This window comes from Geotrypetes seraphini, chromosome 2 (assembly GCF_902459505.1).
Source record: "Geotrypetes seraphini chromosome 2, aGeoSer1.1, whole genome shotgun sequence".
NCBI classification, from domain to species: Eukaryota; Metazoa; Chordata; class Amphibia; order Gymnophiona; family Dermophiidae; genus Geotrypetes; species Geotrypetes seraphini.
Window position 1 is genome coordinate 139,669,785 of NC_047085.1, and position 16,966 is coordinate 139,686,750.

General features: G+C 42.5%; 1 protein-coding gene across 1 annotated transcript in view; it reads right to left on the minus strand.

Annotated features, from left to right (window-relative positions):
* LAMA3 (laminin subunit alpha 3) overlaps positions 1 to 16,966 on the minus strand; it is a 509,154-nt gene that overhangs the window by 345,012 nt on the left and 147,176 nt on the right. The window contains exons 20-22 of the mRNA XM_033933874.1: positions 14,163 to 14,268; positions 11,335 to 11,434; positions 1,715 to 1,871 (exon numbers count right to left, since the gene is read on the minus strand). Coding sequence (XP_033789765.1) covers positions 1,715 to 1,871; positions 11,335 to 11,434; positions 14,163 to 14,268 — 363 coding nt within the window. The remainder of the gene's footprint in view (positions 1 to 1,714; positions 1,872 to 11,334; positions 11,435 to 14,162; positions 14,269 to 16,966) is intronic.

Here is a 16,966-nt window from a genome sequence, read left to right on the forward strand (position 1 = left end):
TAGAGCCCTGCAGCCTAGGTTCAGTTTGCTTGCGGGCGGTGGGCAAGAGGGCAGCAAGGGAATGGAAGGGAGGGAAGCTGACCTTACCAGGCAGTCAAGGGCCCTCTGCCTTGTTTACCCCCCCCTAATGCCGGCCCTGGGGCCCCCCTGATATTTTCAGGCCCAAGGCACGTGCCTACTGGTCCTACCCTTTAATCCAGCTCTGCACCCTGTGTCTCTGGGCTCCTAGTCTGTTTGCCAACCACCCTGCTACAAACATATACCTCAAAGCAGTGTGGGATTTATAGTTCCTGATTCTACCCTTTGAAATCAGTGCTGCAGGCCTCTTAAGGCATCATGATAAAATTGTCAGAAATGCAAGACTTGGCCTCCAATCTCCTTCCTAGATTTAAGAACATAAGAACTGCCATCTCTGGATCAGACCTTCGGTCCATCAAGTCCGGCGATCTGCAAACACGGAGGCCCAGCCAGGTGTACACTAGGCATAATTTTAGTCACCCATATCCCTCTATGCCTCTCGTAAGGAGATGTGCATCTAGTTTGCTTTTAAATCCTAGAACAGTGGATTCCGCAATAACCTCCTCTGGGAGAGCATTCCAGGTATCCACCACTCGTTGCGTGAAGCAGAACTTCCTGATATTTGTCCTGGACTTTTACCCCCTTCAGTCCATGTCCTCTTGTCCGTGTCACATTGGACATTGTAAATTTTTTTCCTTCTCTATTTTGTCGATTCCTTTCAGGATTTTGTACATTTCTTTGTAACCAAGGACCCCTCCATATTTGTCTCAGTCTTTATTGAATTTAGTCCCTATTCTGCCTTCACAACCTCATTCAGGAAGTGTTCCATACATCTAGAGTTACCAGATTTTTGGGAATGAAAATCCAGACCCATGACCCCTGCCCCTAGGCCCGCCCAAGTCACGCCCACTTCCAACCCCAGCCCTGCCTTCTCAACCTGGTCGCTTGTCAGGAGGGCATCTGTGCATGTGCTGGTATGACGCATGCCACAGATGCCATGCCAACGTCGCTGCTATCTGGAAAGCTTTTCAAAACCCGGAAAAGCTGTCCGGACCCCCGGACATGTGCTCAAAAAGGAGGGCATGTCCGGGGAAATCCGGGGAAATCTGGACGTCTGGTAACTCGACATATATCCAGTAGGCCTTCTATGAAGAGGAGGAGGAGGGAGATGAGCAGAGCTGGAAGTAGGGTGAAAAAGGCTCTGTTCCCACGCATGATTTAATGTTCTTTGCAACCTCTAGAGTTGGGGAGACAGCAGTAGGGAAGGGAAGATGATAATCACTCTTCCTATTAGTTCTTCCTGTCATGGACTCAGGCAGGCAGTGGACTAATGGAAGTATCAGTGAGACAGTGAAGGCGGTGGAGGGAGAGAAAGAAATTAGGTGATTATGGGATAAGGGGATGAGATGGGACTCATGGTGGGAAAGAGAAAGAAGGATTGTTGAAAGTAAGTGAGAGAGAGGGGCAATGCACCCTAAAGATTTTAACTTGGACCACCACACTTACTCCATATTGTCATGCCCTAGCCCACCCCAGCCCTGCTCCATCTCACTTTAGCCTCCTCAAACATCCAAGTCACCAACTACCTGTGGCAACAATAACAACAAAATGAACAATAAGTTATCAAAACATAAAAATGAAATAAAACCATTTTCTTATACTCTATTCCACATACAGTGTTCAGTGCGATACCTACTTGTACTGGAGTCATCTGTACATATCCTCTCCAGCTGAAACCTGGAAATTCTAGGGGGTCATAGCCAAATCTGATTCCTCTTCCACTGGGTGTTGTGCCATCCTCAATCTCAAGCTTCATGTGGTGCAAGTCAGGAAAGTAGTAGTTCTTTTCTGGTCTTTAAAATATAAAAGTAAAAGAACGATGAAGCACTTCAATTCTATGGAACGCTCAATTTCTTCCTGGAACAGTGAACAAGTACAATGATAGCTAGGAACAATTCAGAGTAGTGGCAAGAATTTCACAGTTGGCTAGCATGGCCTTGTATTTTTTACTGAGTGGAAGAAAGCAAATATATACGAGAGGGTGCTGAAAAGTTCTCAGCCCACCCAACTTCCTAAATTCTGAGCATTATTTTGCCACTGTAGATGAAAAGTGTTATTTTATTTTACAAAGTGCCAATTTGAAGAATCATAATGCTATGTTTTGACATTGTTTCAGATCATCGTATTCTGTAACCTGCTTAGGTTTAAGCGGATAGAAATTTTATAAATCAATAATCATAATAACTTTATTTTTTATATACCACATCATCACAAACAGTTCAGAGCGGTTTACAGAGAAAGAGACTGTATACAGACAGTATACATACAATATCAATCAATCAATCATTGATTGAATCACATAAATGAAAAGTGTGGAATTTTCAAGGGTGGAACTGCGAGCCTTCATGAAGTTCCTATTCCTACAGAAGAAAACTCCAATGGAAATCCATGAATGTATGATGCAAACATTGAGTGACAAACAGGGCCAGATTAATGGGTAGGCCCAGTAGGCATGTGCCTAGGGCCTGAAACTGTCAGCGGGGCCCATTGAAGGAGGGTAAAAAGATGACTCACCTTGCAATTTTTTTTTCAAATAGACACGGCCCACCCTCCCCCACGGCATCAACGGTGATGGGCGATGGGTCACCCCGGCATCAACGGCGACAACTCCCACCCTCCAGCATCAACAGCAATACGGCCAGCTCTGCTCCAGGAAGATCCCGCAATGACTGCGTCTGCCAGTCCATCCCCTTCCGACGTCACTTACTTCTTCTGGAGCAAGTAAATGACGTCGGAAGGGGATGGACAGGCAGACGCAATCATTGCAGGACCTTCCTGGAGCAGAGTCGACCACATTGCCGTCGATACCGCCACCTGTTCTAACAATTTCTGCTTTCGGGCTGCCTTTTGCCAAGGAGCTCAGACAGCAGAGCCGGCAGCGCAGGACCTTGCATTTGTTTGGAGGAAGAGAGAAAGGAGCATGCAAGGGTGGTGGAGGGAGAGAAAGGGGGCAGGGTGGTATGGAAGGGTGGTAGAGGGAGAGAAAGGGGGCAGATGCTGATTGGAAGGAACTGGAGGGAATTGGGTTGGAGGGAAAGAAAGGGGTAGATGTTGATGCAATTGCTGTGCAGGGAAAGGAGAGAAAGACATAAGGTGGAAGGCTACTGGATGCAATTGGATTGCAGGGGAAAAAATGGGCAGCTGCTGATGGAATTGGTGTGCAGGGAAAGGAGAGAGAGACATAAGGGGGAAGGATACTGGATACAATTGGGCTGGAGAGAAAGAAAGGGGGCAGATGCTGATGGAAGTGGGGGGAAGGGAGAGGAGAGAGAGAAATGCCAGACCATGGGGGTGTTGGAGAGGAGAGAGATGCCAGACCATTGGTGGAGGGAAGGAAAGAAGATGGATGTCAGATCAATGGGAGTGAAGGGAGAGAAGATGCCATATAGAATGGGCAGAGAGAGGGTAGACAGTGGATGAAATGAAGAGAGTGACAAGAAGATGAGGAAAGCAGAAACCAGAAAAGACAAGGTAAAAAAAATGTTTGTTTGTTTTTTTGCTTTAGGGGAGATGCATCGCTGTTTCTGTGGTGTTGCATTGTACTCAGAGTCCAGCTTCTTGGTGGTTCAATTTAACCTTTGTCTACGTATTTCTATTTTATCCGCCCTTTTACAAAACCGTAGAGCATTTTTTAGTGCTGGCCATGGTGGTAACAACTCCGACGCTCAGAATTCTATGAGTGTCTGAGCTGTTACCACCATGGCTAAAAACTACACTACAGTTTTGTAAAAGAGGGAGGGGTTCGTTTGTGATTACATATTCTATACTAGGCGAAGGTATTTTCTGTGTTCTGTGTGTTCGAAAGACATGGTTTTCTGTTAGGATTGACTGTGCAGGATTGATCTGTACTAGTCTGGCTTTTTTACAATGGGTGTATTGATGTTGTACTGCTCACTGTAGTATGTAAGATGATATCTTTTCCTAGGTACACTCTTGTGCAATGTGTGGATTGTTACTAAAAATCATGTTTTTCATACAGATGTGTCAAAAAATTATGGGCCCCGGGTGTCACATATGTTAGGTACGCCACTGTGCTGGGGTTTTGATTTTTCCCTTGGAAAAAAAATGACACACTTATGACATTGGCATCTCCCCTCTATGCCACTAATTAAAAATAATAAATAGTAATACCATTGAGTGGCAGCAGTGAGAAGGGGCAGTGGCTGCCGTGCAGGGCAGGAGAAGGAGGAGGAGGCGGTGGCTGGAAGTGGCACAGGGTGCAGTTCCGCCGGCTGCTCTGGGGAGTACTAGATTATAAATTGAATCCTGCGCTGGTGTCTTTGGCTGGTTACAGCCCGGAGATCGAGGCAAGCTGCAGGTAAGCGAGGCTCTGCCCAGGGATCATGTCATGGGATCCAGGGAGGGTGGGAGCCGCAGGCAGATAGGTGCTCCTCCTGTCTAGGGAACGCTGGCTGCAGACAGGATCTGGGGACGTCATGTTTAATATAGTAACATAGTAAATGACGGCAGATAAAGACCTGAACGGTCCATCCAGTCTGCCCATAAGCTATACCCATAAGAAATAGGGCGGGGCATAGGTGGGGCATAGGCAGGGCAGGGCTAGGGGGCTCAGTATACTTGTGTGCCTAGGGGCCCTCAAATAATTAATCCTGCCCTGGTGACAAATGCCCATCATTCTCCACATGAAGAAGTAGTGTACAAACTTTCAGCATGGTGATTGAGACCAAAGATGCAGCAAGGTCTGGGAGGCTTCAAATGGTGTCAGCTCTTGAAATTGTTGACCATGTCCATGACCTGATTTTGGTTGATCGGCAAATATCAGCTAAAACAATTACTAAGACATTACAGATATCCAGGGTGTATAATCCATGAGCAACTGGGAAGGCAGAAGCTGTCAGCCAACTGGGTACCCAAATGTTTGAATGCTGATGAGAAACAATGTTGAGTGGACTCTTCCAAGTAGATTTTGCAGCATTTTCAGCAAGCTAGTGCCAACTTTTTGGAACTAGTTACTGTTGATGAAACATGGTTACACCACTATGATCCTGAGACAAAATAACAGTCCATGATATGTGGCACTCAGTTTCTACAAAGCTAAGGAAATTCAAAACCCAAAATTCAGTAGACCCACAGTGTTTTGGGATCAGGAAAGTGTTGTAATGACTATTTTCCAAGGGGCCAAACAGTTAATGCAGAATATTACTGTAACTTGCTGTGCCAATTAAAGGAGGCATTGAAAAAAAAAAAAAGGAGAGGAAAACAGTGGAAAGGAGTTCTCTTTTTGCAAGACAATGCACCTTCTCACATGGCTGGCAAAATGATGGATGTTTTGACACATTTGGGGTTTCAGTGGATAGACCATCCACCCCCTACTTATTAGCTCCCACCTGTCCCTTCTGCTGACCTCCCCTCAACACCTGCCACTCTCTCTTCCTTCTCCAAAATCATAGAGAAAACCACACATCTTTTTTCGTCCTCCAAACCCACTATCTGCTGCTCCGATCCCATTCCTACTCACCTGCAAGGCACTATCTTGCCTGCTGTCATCCCTCCTATCTGTCATATTCTCAACCTATCACTCTCCACTGTAACTGTCCCTGATGCCTTCAAACATGCTGTTGTCACACCCCTCCTCAAAAAACTCTCACTGTACCCCACATGTCCCTTAACTATCACCCCATCTTCCTCCTCTCCTTCTTATCCAAGTTACTTGAACGTGCTGTTCACCACCGTTGCCTGGATTTCCTCTCATCCCAAGCTATTCTTGGTCCGCTTGTGTCATTCCATGGAAACTGCCCTTACTAAAGTTTCCAATGACCTGTTCCTGGCCAAATCCACAGGTCTCTACTTATCCTCATCCTTCTTGATCTATCTGCCACCTTTTATACTGTTGATCACCGCCTATTCCTCGATACGCTGTCCTCGTTGGGATTCCAGGATTCTGCTTTCTCCTGGTTTTCTTCCTGTCTCTCCTATCGCACCTTCAGTGTATGAAATGGTGATTCCTCCTCCACAGCCATCCTGCTATCAATTGGTGTACCTCAAGGCTCTGTCCTGGGACCATTCCTTTTTTCAATCTATACCTGCTCACTTGAAGAGCTAATCTCCTCTCACAGATTCCAGTATCACCTCTTTGCTGACGACTCCTAGATCTATCTGCCCGCACCAGATATCTCTACTGAAACTCAGACCCAAATTTACTGTGCCTGTCCGACATTGCCACTTAGATGTCTCACCACCATTTAAAACTGAATATGGCTAAAAGGGAGCTTCTCATCTTCCCACCTAAAACCATCTCCCCACGCCCCCCATTCTATGTCTCTGTGGACAACACTCTCATCCTCCCTATTTTGTCTGTTCACAATCTCAGGGTCATCTTTGACTCCTCTTTCTCCTTCTCTGCCCAGATAAAACATACGGTAAAACCTACCGCTTCTTCCTCTATAATATTACCGAAATCTGACCCTTCCTCTTCGAGCACACTACCAAAACCCTTATCCAAGCTCTCATCACTTTGCACTTGGATTACTGCAACTCACTACTATCAGGTCTTCTGTTCAGCCATCTTTCTCCCCTTCAATCTGTCCAGAATTTGGCTGCATGACTTATATTCTGGGAGAGCCACTATACTCACATTACTCCTCTCCTAAAGTCACTTCATTGGCTTCTTATCCATTTCCGAATACTATTCAAACTCATCTTACTGATCTACAAATGCATTCACCCTCATTATCTCTCTTCACTTGTCTCCCCTTATGTCATTCTCCCCCCACTCCCTGCAAGTTTCGTTCAGCTGGTAAGTACCTCCTATCTGTGCCCTTCTCCTCTTCTGCCAACTCCATACTCAGTCCCATCTGTGCTGTATACCTGGAACAAACTGCCTGAATTCCTATGGCGGGCTCCATCTCTGGTCTCTGGTAGTGTTCAAGTCTAAGTTAAAAGCCCACCTCTTCAAGAATGCTTTCAACTCCTAACTTCAGTGAATGCGGTTTACAACAGAGGGCTGGACAATCAGCGAATAGTTACAATCAGCGAGTATAGGTACAATAAATATGCGTGGAGAAATGTAAGGTGGGCAGGGTGAAGAGGTAAGGCAAAAGAGAGCTCGGGAGAGAGGACTAGATTATGATTCGGTTGAATAGGTTAGTTTTTAATAATTTCCTGAAGTTTGGGTAGGATGAGGAGCGCGAGATAATTCTGCTCAGCCAGTCATTTAGATGTCCTGCTTGGAAGGCAAGTGTTCTGTTCAGGTGTCTTTTGTATCGGCAGGCCTTTAGAGTTGGGTGGTTGAAGAGGTGGGTTCTGTGGGCGGGCCTGGAAGGGCAGTTTGGGGAAAAATGGTGAGCCAAGTATAAGCGGGCCATACCAAAAATGGATTTGAAGCAGAGACAGGCAAACTTGAACTGGATTCTTGCTTCCATGGGTAGCCAGTGGAGTTTTTGATAGTAGGGAGTTATGTGTTCCCATTTATTCAGCCCAAAAATCAGTCGGATTGCCGAATTTTGGATGATGCGGAGTCTTTGAATGGTTTTTTTTAAGGACCCCAGGTAGATTATGTTGCAATAGTCGAGTAGGCATAGGATGTAGGATTGTACCAGTAATCGGAATGAGGTTGCATCGAAGTACTTTCTGATGGTTCTCAGTTTCCATAAGGCGGTGAAGCCTTTTCTGACCAGTAAGTCTTCCATTTTTTGTGACCCATTATGCACTGCCTCCACTCTGTCTACTACCTGCAGACCTACAAACACCAGGATTAGACAAAATACTCCAAGTGAGGTATGGCCAACAACCTGTATAGAGGTATCATCTCTTCTTTGTACTGTCTCCTTGCATCTCTCTAGGTTCTGGACTATTATCTAGCCTTCAAATGATTTCTTTTTTTTTTTTTTTTTTTTAATTCTTTATTCATTTTTAAAACTTTCATCAAGTGTACAACGTATCATAATAAACACAATTAATCAGAGCACTTGCATATCTTATCATTATAATCAAAACATACAAATGTAATCCTCTCCCCACCCTCCCTCAAATCTCTTCATTTATAATAAGAAATCTATATTTGTATCCCTCCCCCCTCCCATTACTATTTGTTGTATGACTAATAGAAAAATGGCATTTAATCATGACAAAAAGACGTTAATGGCTCCCAAATTTTAATAAAATTATTATAATTTCCATTTTGTATCGCTATTGATCTTTCCATTCTATATATGTGGCATAATGAATTCCACCAAAAATTAAAGTTCAACCTAGTATGATCTTTCCAGTTATTAGTAATATGTTGGATGGCAACTCCAGTCACGATCATTAAAAGTTTATTATTACTCGATGATATCTGACTCTTTTTTCTCATATACATTCCAAATATCACAGTATCATAAGATAACGCTACATGGTTTTCCAATAAACAATTTATTTGATCCCAGATTGAGTTCCAAAAGGCTAAGATATGGGGACAGAAGAATAAAAGATGGTCCAAAGTCCCTATCTCCAATTTACAGTGCCAGCATCTATTGGACAAGGAACTATTTAACTTTTGTAATCTAACTGGGGTCCAAAAAGCTCTATATAACAAAAAATACCATGTTTGTCTCATAGACGCTGACATTGTACATCTCATTCTCCAAGACCAAATTTGTGGCCATTGAGATGCTGAGATCTGATGCTTAATCTCAATGCTCCAAATATCCCTCAGACCATTTTTAGTTTTTTTTTTAACCAAATCACTAATAGATTTATACCACTGTGCGGCCTGGTGACCCAGAAAGTCCGCCTGAAAACATAAGAATTCCAAACTGGACTGAGTATTAAGATTTTTCCATTCAGGGAACCCAGCCTGAATGGCCTGCTTCAATTGCAACCTTCAAATGATTTCTAATCCACTATCTATTTATTCACCTGATGTGAAACAGTATCAAGGTTGTCTGAAATCCATCCAGTACCCATACCTGATCTAATTCTCTGGTCATCCAGTTGAAGAAACTGATCAGATTTGTCTGATGCAGTCTCTCTCTGGTAAAAAACCTTGCTTCGTCAGATGCTACCAGCCACTAGATTCATGAAAGTTCATTATCTTTTCTTACCTAATTCCAATAATTGTCCCAGCACTGAAATCAAACTAACTTGGCTGTAATTAATCACCAATGTCCTCCCTTTTGATCCTTTTATAAGAAGAGACAACACATATCTGTTTCTTGCTCAATGGAACCATTCTCATTTCTAAGGATCACTTGACCTCTCAGATTTCCTTTAAAATCCTAAGATGTATCATAACTGGCTTCATGACTTTAACCACTCAGTTGGGGGGGGGGGTGTTCTGGTTCAGTACAAACAGTTATCTGCAAATGGTGTGGAAACTACCTCACAACTGAATGTACCCCTGCCAGCAATTGACAGTCCTTAATTCATTCTTCAGGGAATATCAAACCAAAATATTTGTTTAGTATGCCTGCTTTTAATTTGTCTTTCTTCACACATTCATTCTTGTATCCTCTTGTTTTTACAAGTCCATCTCTGCCCTTTTCTTTTTTTACAACATACCTGAAAAATGATTATTTTAACTTCTATTGCCGTATTTTCCCGCACTTCTGATTTTGCCATTCTGGCTTCTTTCCCTTTCTCCCTTCTACTTTAATGGATTACATTCCCAGGGGCTCTCTTTCTGAGATGGTTTGAATGTTGATTTTTTTTTTTTTACTCCTCTCGTATGAGGAAAGACTAAAACCGTTAGGGCTCTTCAACTTGGAAAAGAGACGGCTGAGGGGAGATATGATTGAAGTCTACAAAATCCTGAGTGGAGTAGAACGGGTACAAGTGGATCGATTTTTTGCTCTGTCAAAAATTACAAAGACTAGGGAACACTCAATGAAGTTACACGGAAATACTTTTAAAACCAATAGGAGGAAATTTTTTTTACTCAGAGAATAGTTAAGCTCTGGAATGCATTGCCAGAAGATGTGGTAAGAGCGGATAGCGAAGCTGGTTTTAAGAAAGGTTTGGACAAGTTCCTGGAGGAACAGTCCATAATCTGTTATTGAGAAAGAAACGGGGGAAGCCACTGCTTGCCCTGTATTGGTAGCATGGAATATTGCTACTCCTTGGGTATTGGCCAGGTACTAGTGACGTGGATTGGCCACCGTGAGAACGGGCTACTGGGCTTGATGGACCATTGGTATGACCCAGTAAGGTTATTCTTATATTCTTATGGTCATCTCTTTTGAAAACAATCTTAGTCACTGTCTTCTTTTCCTTCCATATGCTCTTTCTGGTTGCTTAGTTTTGCACAGGCAAAATCTAATATAAAAGGTAACAAAAACTAATGCCACAGCTATACTTAAATTGTTACCAAGCCAGGCAGTAGAAAGAACCTACAGAGTATCTAGCAATCACAAAATGAGCCATAAACAGATTTGCAATAGAGGACGCGAAAGATGCCAGATTATCTGCATCAGGGAAATCATTCAAATACGTGCACTAGTTTTGCGCATACCATGACAGGAATAAGCCTTATTCCTAAGCCAGAGTACTTGGTGTATGATGTCAGTTTCTCAAATTTACTGCTAATGCTCACTGTAGTACTTGTATTGCACCAAAAAGAGCTTCCTCAGGAGTTCATATGGTAACACATGTATGGTCAACTTATCCCGGTGTGCTTGGAAATTCCTTTTTAATCAGGCTTGTAGAAATATTTCTGTATCCTTCTGCCAGTTTCATGTCACTGACTGCATTTCTAGGTACTTTTCTATCTCTACATGATTCACAGAGTAGCCACTTGACCTTGTCACCTCTATTAGCAATGCTGTACTCCGTTTTTTTCTCCTTTACTATGTCGTCTGGCTTTTTTTGTATCTAGATTTTTATTGGTTGGAATGGGAATGTCCTTTTAGATTAACTCATTGTTCTTTCACTCTTATATCCTTTGATTCTATCAGCACTTCCTTAAGGTTCTTTCCCGTTTTATCAGAATTTTTTTTTTTAAAAAATCTTTATTGAGTTTCTAAAGCTAACAAAAATGCAATACAATATCTATACAAATAATAGTAATCATATAATAATAATTTTATTCTTCTATGCCGCCAACAATCAAATGACATGCACTTATAATCAATCAGAATCCATACAACATTAAAAAACCCCACCCAACCAACATTTTTATAAGGGAATAGAACCATACAAAAGAAATACCCCCCTCCCGCCCTCCCTCCCCCTGCTATTGATATATATCTTTAATAAACAATCCTCCTGTTTTAAAACCCCTGCTGAGAAAATGCTGGGCAAGTTTCTCAAGTGACTTACCGGTTACAGGTTCGGCCCACGATATGCTTCCTGCAGTGACAGGATCCTGATGGCTCCCCACACACTGGACTGAGAGATCCCCCAACATCACACTGGCAGCCTGACAATCAATTACATTAGCATGACGCATATCAGAGAAATACCAGAAAGCATTCCCAAAGTACATATGGCACTCTCAGTTCAAAATAATAGCAACAGATAATTTTTAAATACAAAAAATCATACTTCAACTTTAAATATCAAACTGTAGGTTTCTTATAGTTGTAACGTATTTATATTATTTTTTCAAGTATCTTTGTCAATTCAGCTATAAAATAGAGAACCTTATAATGGAGGATGGAGCTTATGGAAACAGACGGGCTCTAATTCATCAGTTTTGAAACCCTAGTGACTATTCTTTTACGTTAATAATAGTAATACAAGTATTTATATTCTGCAAATTCTACTAAATGGAACAGTTCAGATTAGAATAAAAACACTTGGGGCCAGATTCAGTGAAAGTTAGGTATCAGAATGATCCATGATGAAACTGCATTTTATAAAGGGTGCTCTGTACTATGTGCCCTTTATTGAATAGCACTTAGGTCCCCTTTTATCAAATTGCATTACATGTTTTTTTTTAATCGCAGATCACTAAGGTAAAAGCTCTGACACTCACAGAATGCTTACGAGTGTTGGAGCTTTAACCACAGCAACCTGTGGGAAAAAAAACCCCAACGCAGCTTGATAAAAGGGGGCCTTAGTGCTGATTCCCACATCCAATTTGGGCATGCAGATTTACACCAAGTGAACCCTGGTTTAAATCTTGGTGTGCAAGTTGAGTGTGCAACCCCGGAATTCTATAAAATGCCAAATAAATTATAGAACTCTCCTGACCCACCCATGCCCCTTTCATGGCCTCTTTTGGGTTGTGCGTGAGAAAATTTTGCACAGAATTTTATAGAATAGCACGCAGGCAAAAATGCATGCAAATCCAAATAATTGCCAATTCACACCAATAATTAGTATTAATCAACTCATTAAGTAATTATGTTACATACACATCTTAGGATCATGCTCAAAATTTGACAACCATCATAGAATCTGGGGGGAGGGGGAGGTTGTAATTAAAGGGTCATAGATTTATTTTGTTCCTTGTAGAAGTTAGAAGTTGCCTAATGGTTAAAGCAGCAAGTTGAGAGTCTGAAGGCACGGGTTCAAATCTCACGACAGCTCCTTGTGACCCTGGGCAAGTCACTTAACCTTCTGTTGCCTTGGAATGACTGGGAACAGTGATGGCAACCTAGTCCACAAATGGAAGGGCATTTTCAATAGTGCATCTAAGTCTGACTTTGGACATATCCCGCAAGACGTCCAAATATCGGGGCGAGGATATAACCATTTTCAAAACTACTAGATGTCCAATTTTTTTTTTTTTAAATGACCTATTTGCCCGTCTTGGCCCTTAGGACATCTAACATTTTTGGCCATTTTCAAATTCAAAAATAGCCATGTTCAAAATGTCCAAATCGAGCCTATTTGGACGTACTGGGGGGAAAGCACCTTAATGGACTGCAGATATCCCAACAGGGCAGTAAGGCACCTTAGAGGACACTGCTGTGAACTTCATATAATGGGTGCCAGGTACATATTTCACCAGAACACCCTTTTAGTGTATGGTGAGCTCTCCTAAACTCCCCCCAAACCTTCAGTATTCACCTGTCTACCACCCCAATAGCCCTTATGGCTGCAGGTGTCACCCATATGGCAGTACAGTATGTTTTGGGTGGGTTTTGCTGGGCTCATACTTTCCACCATGTAGTGGTTAGAGTGGCTTATGGGACTTGTGTGTATGTCTACAACGCTTTCCTATATCAGGGACTGCTGTTCAGTAGACAGATATGTACTTTTGTATTCTGATCTCTGTGGGGTGTGACGGGGTCAATGAGCATTGGGGAAGTGTGAGGGGTCTTTACTTTATCTCTGCAGTGGTTATCTGGTCACTATGGGTACCTTTTTAACACTTATACCCTTTAAAAACAGGTCTAACTCAAAACATATAATTTCCATCCAGGACGTCTGCCAAAACATTTGATTATCCCTGCAAGACGTTAAAGTCTAAGCCTAAGCCTGCCCAAATGCCACCCATAACACTCCTACCAACAAGCCCTTTGAGTTCTGGATGCACAGCATGAGAAACATCTCACTAGACACAGTGGCGAAGCAAGGGCAGGAGGCACCCGGGGCGGTGGTGCCCCCTGCACCTGCCCCCCTCCTTCTGTGACACACTCACGCCCTCCCTTCCCACCCCAATACCTCTTTAAATCTTCCAGTGCAAGCAGCCTCTCTGGCCTGCTGCTCGCACTGGCTTTCCCTCTGATGTCAATTCCTGGCCCTGTGACCCAGAAGTGATTGAAGAGGGAGTCAGGCCAGTGCAAGCAGCAGGCTAGAGTAATTGCGCTGGCAAAGATTTTAAAGAGGTACAGGAGCAGAGTAGGGAGAGTGCGAGCGTGGTGTGTATGGGGGGGGGGCGGAGTGGTGCAGGCGCCCCCACCAAGATGGTGTCCGGGGCAGTTTTCCCCCCTCCTTACTACGCCACTGGCTAGACGTCCAGGGAAAGGGTTTTGATTATCTGCACTTGGACGTCCTGTCGATTAGAACATCCAAGTGCTGACTTAGGTGGGTTTTCGGACATCTGGATGTTTTGATTATAAGCCCTATAGCCTTTCATGGAAACTGTTAACACTTGTGGCCAGCCCCATAGGTTGTTCACAACTTGTGCTTGTCTGCAGGAGGATATACCATACCTTAGAGAAGCAATAGCTAATGAATTAATACATGCATAGTACCTTGACACCCAAAGTAATTCCTGCCTTCCAGAGCAAAGTAGCCATCATTGCAGGTGGCACAGGATTCGCCACAAACATTAGGTTTGCAGTGACATTGACCGTCTTTCTGGAAATAAAAATGCAGTGTCAGAATAAATTAGGTTACGTAAAATGCTCTTATTGCACCTGTAAAGCCTAAGAAACATCCTTGCAGATGTTTTCAGGTCTTTAGGCACAGAAGGCTGAAAATACCCAAATTACAGCAAAGAAAATAGGGCAGTTAAACTGAAAGCTGGTGTTCAGTGACATACAGTGCAGTACGTAGTGACAACACAGGGCTGAGAGAAAGGCTGCCTGAGTTCACCTGCTTTCTCCAATCAATGTGTGATTTCCAAAAAAATTTCAATTCTCCCTCTCCTCTATCTTGCCCCATTCTTTCTTCAGGTTCAAAGTGAATCGTAATCTCTTCAGGGCAATATACATTGCAATGAAAAATATTATCTCTCTTGTACAGTGCTGTGTACACTTCTATGATTTGTATAGAGTGTACTAAATGTATGCAGTGAACACAGAAACACAAATTCTGCAAACAGACGCCCTACTGCCATCTAACTTAATTGGTTTAATTGGTGCACTAATTGTGCTGATTAAAAACCAATTAAAATCTTGTTTAAAAAATGTAGGCGCCCGCAGGTGCGCCCGTAGGCGCCCGCAGGTGCCCTACAAAAAGGGCACCGGAATCACATCTATAGAGGCATCTAATGGTAGGCGTCTAAGTAGATGTCAAAGTAAGCATGGTTTCAGCCGGAAATGACCTTAGGTGCCATTAGATGTGATTCTCCATCAAAGGTAGGTGCTTGGTTTACATTACTGGTGTCTACCTTTAACAGGAGCTGAGATTCTGTAAATGGTGCCCTCGGGTGATTAATAGTGATCGGCACTGTTGTTGTAGGCGGCTGCTGATTAAGGCGCTGTTTACAGAATCTGGCCCACAGTACACAGTCCATACATCTTAGAACAGTGGTCTCCAACCTTTTTTCTTGTAAAGGGCCACAGGGTGAATATGGGAAAGGTCTTAGAGCCACCAAAAGATTGAGCTTACACAATTAAGCTTAAACTACTCTTTTTGTAAACCAGACAAACTATTAAACATTAATACTAATATTGATTCTACAACCCAGGAGTGTCAAAGTCCCTCCTCAAGGGCCGCAATCCAGTCGGGTTTTCAGGATTTCCCCAATGAATATGCATGAGATCTATTAGCATACAGTGAAAGCAGTGCATGCAAATAGATCTCATGCATATTCATTGGGGAAATCCTGAAAATCTGACTGGATTGCGGCCCTTGGGAAGGGACTTTGACAGCCCTGTGACAGCCCTGCTACAACCCATCAAGGATATATTTTAAAAACTCACTTTATTTTGTTTTGTCAACAGTAGCAGATATCATTAATAAGACACCTGAGTAAAATATTTAAAGAGATTGTTTGCAGTTCCTATAACAAGTAATTATTAAACATGAAATATGGATTCTATAACACAATCAGGATATATTTAAACTCACTTAACTGTGGATTGTCAACTGTAGCAAATATCATTAATGAGACAACTGTGACTGCATATTCTTTACCAACGTAGCAAATCATAGTTCGTAATTTGTCTTGCACATTCATAACAGACTTAAGAGACTATTTGCAGTGTCTGCTCCTCAGTTTTGACTTTAAAACACTCCTAGTCGAAAGAGTCTGTTTATACACATAAATGGAGTCAAAAAATGAAGAAACTTTTCCTTCAATCATTGAACACGTGGGAAAATTAGATACAGTCTTTCAAAAATCATAGAAGCTTTCACAAATTCTGTGGCGCTGCTTGAGTTCAGTTATCTCCAGTTCAAAATGACTGCCTGCCAACTCATGATCAATTGCCATTTCAGAGATTAACTCTAGATCTGTCACAAATGGCTCAGGACAAAGTCCAGCCCTGGTTGTGAAAAATCCATAAACCTGTTTTAAAATTTCTGCTATAGTTTTCTGAGCATGACATAAAATCGCCCAACAAGCATTTTTAAAATTCTTTTTCCATCAGAGGAGGTGATACACGAGTTCAAAGACATTTGCGTTAAATTGGGGCAATACTTAATTTTGCTCCTTCACCGTCCCCCCTTCTGGCAATCGCCTGGCCCCTCGCTCTGCTCATCTCCTCCTTCATGATAGCTTCTATCTTCCCTTTCTTCTACCCTCTTCCTTCTTCATCTGCCAAGTTCGGCTAAATTTGTTGTAAATCTGATAAATTGTTGTAAATCTGCCTGTCAATGCGGATCCTAATCTAATTGATGTGAACCGCCTAGAACTCGCTGGGTATGGCGGTATATAAGAATAAAATTATTATTATTATTAATCCTGATCAAAACAAGTCTAACTTTGTAACAAAGAGAGCTATACAGTTCAATGATGAAATGTGAACCCTGTAATTTCAAATTTAGTTGGTTGAGATGATCTGTAAAGTCAGTTAGTAGTGTTAGTTTTTCTCTGCAAGGAATTCCTGAATGTGTGGCAGCAGCATAAGGAAATGCTTTAATACTTTCCCTTTGCTAAGGCACCTAACATCATTATGAAGTATTCTGCATCCAGAGAATCAGTATCGCTCCATGGTGCGACCTCATTTGGAGTATCATGTTCAATTCTGGTCTCCTTATCTCAAGAGAGATATAATGGTGCTAGAAAAGGTTCAAAGAAGAGCGACCAAGATGGTAAAGGGATGGAACTCCTTTCGTTTGAGAAAAGATTAAAACGGTTAGGGCTCTTCAGCTTGGAAAAGAGACGGCT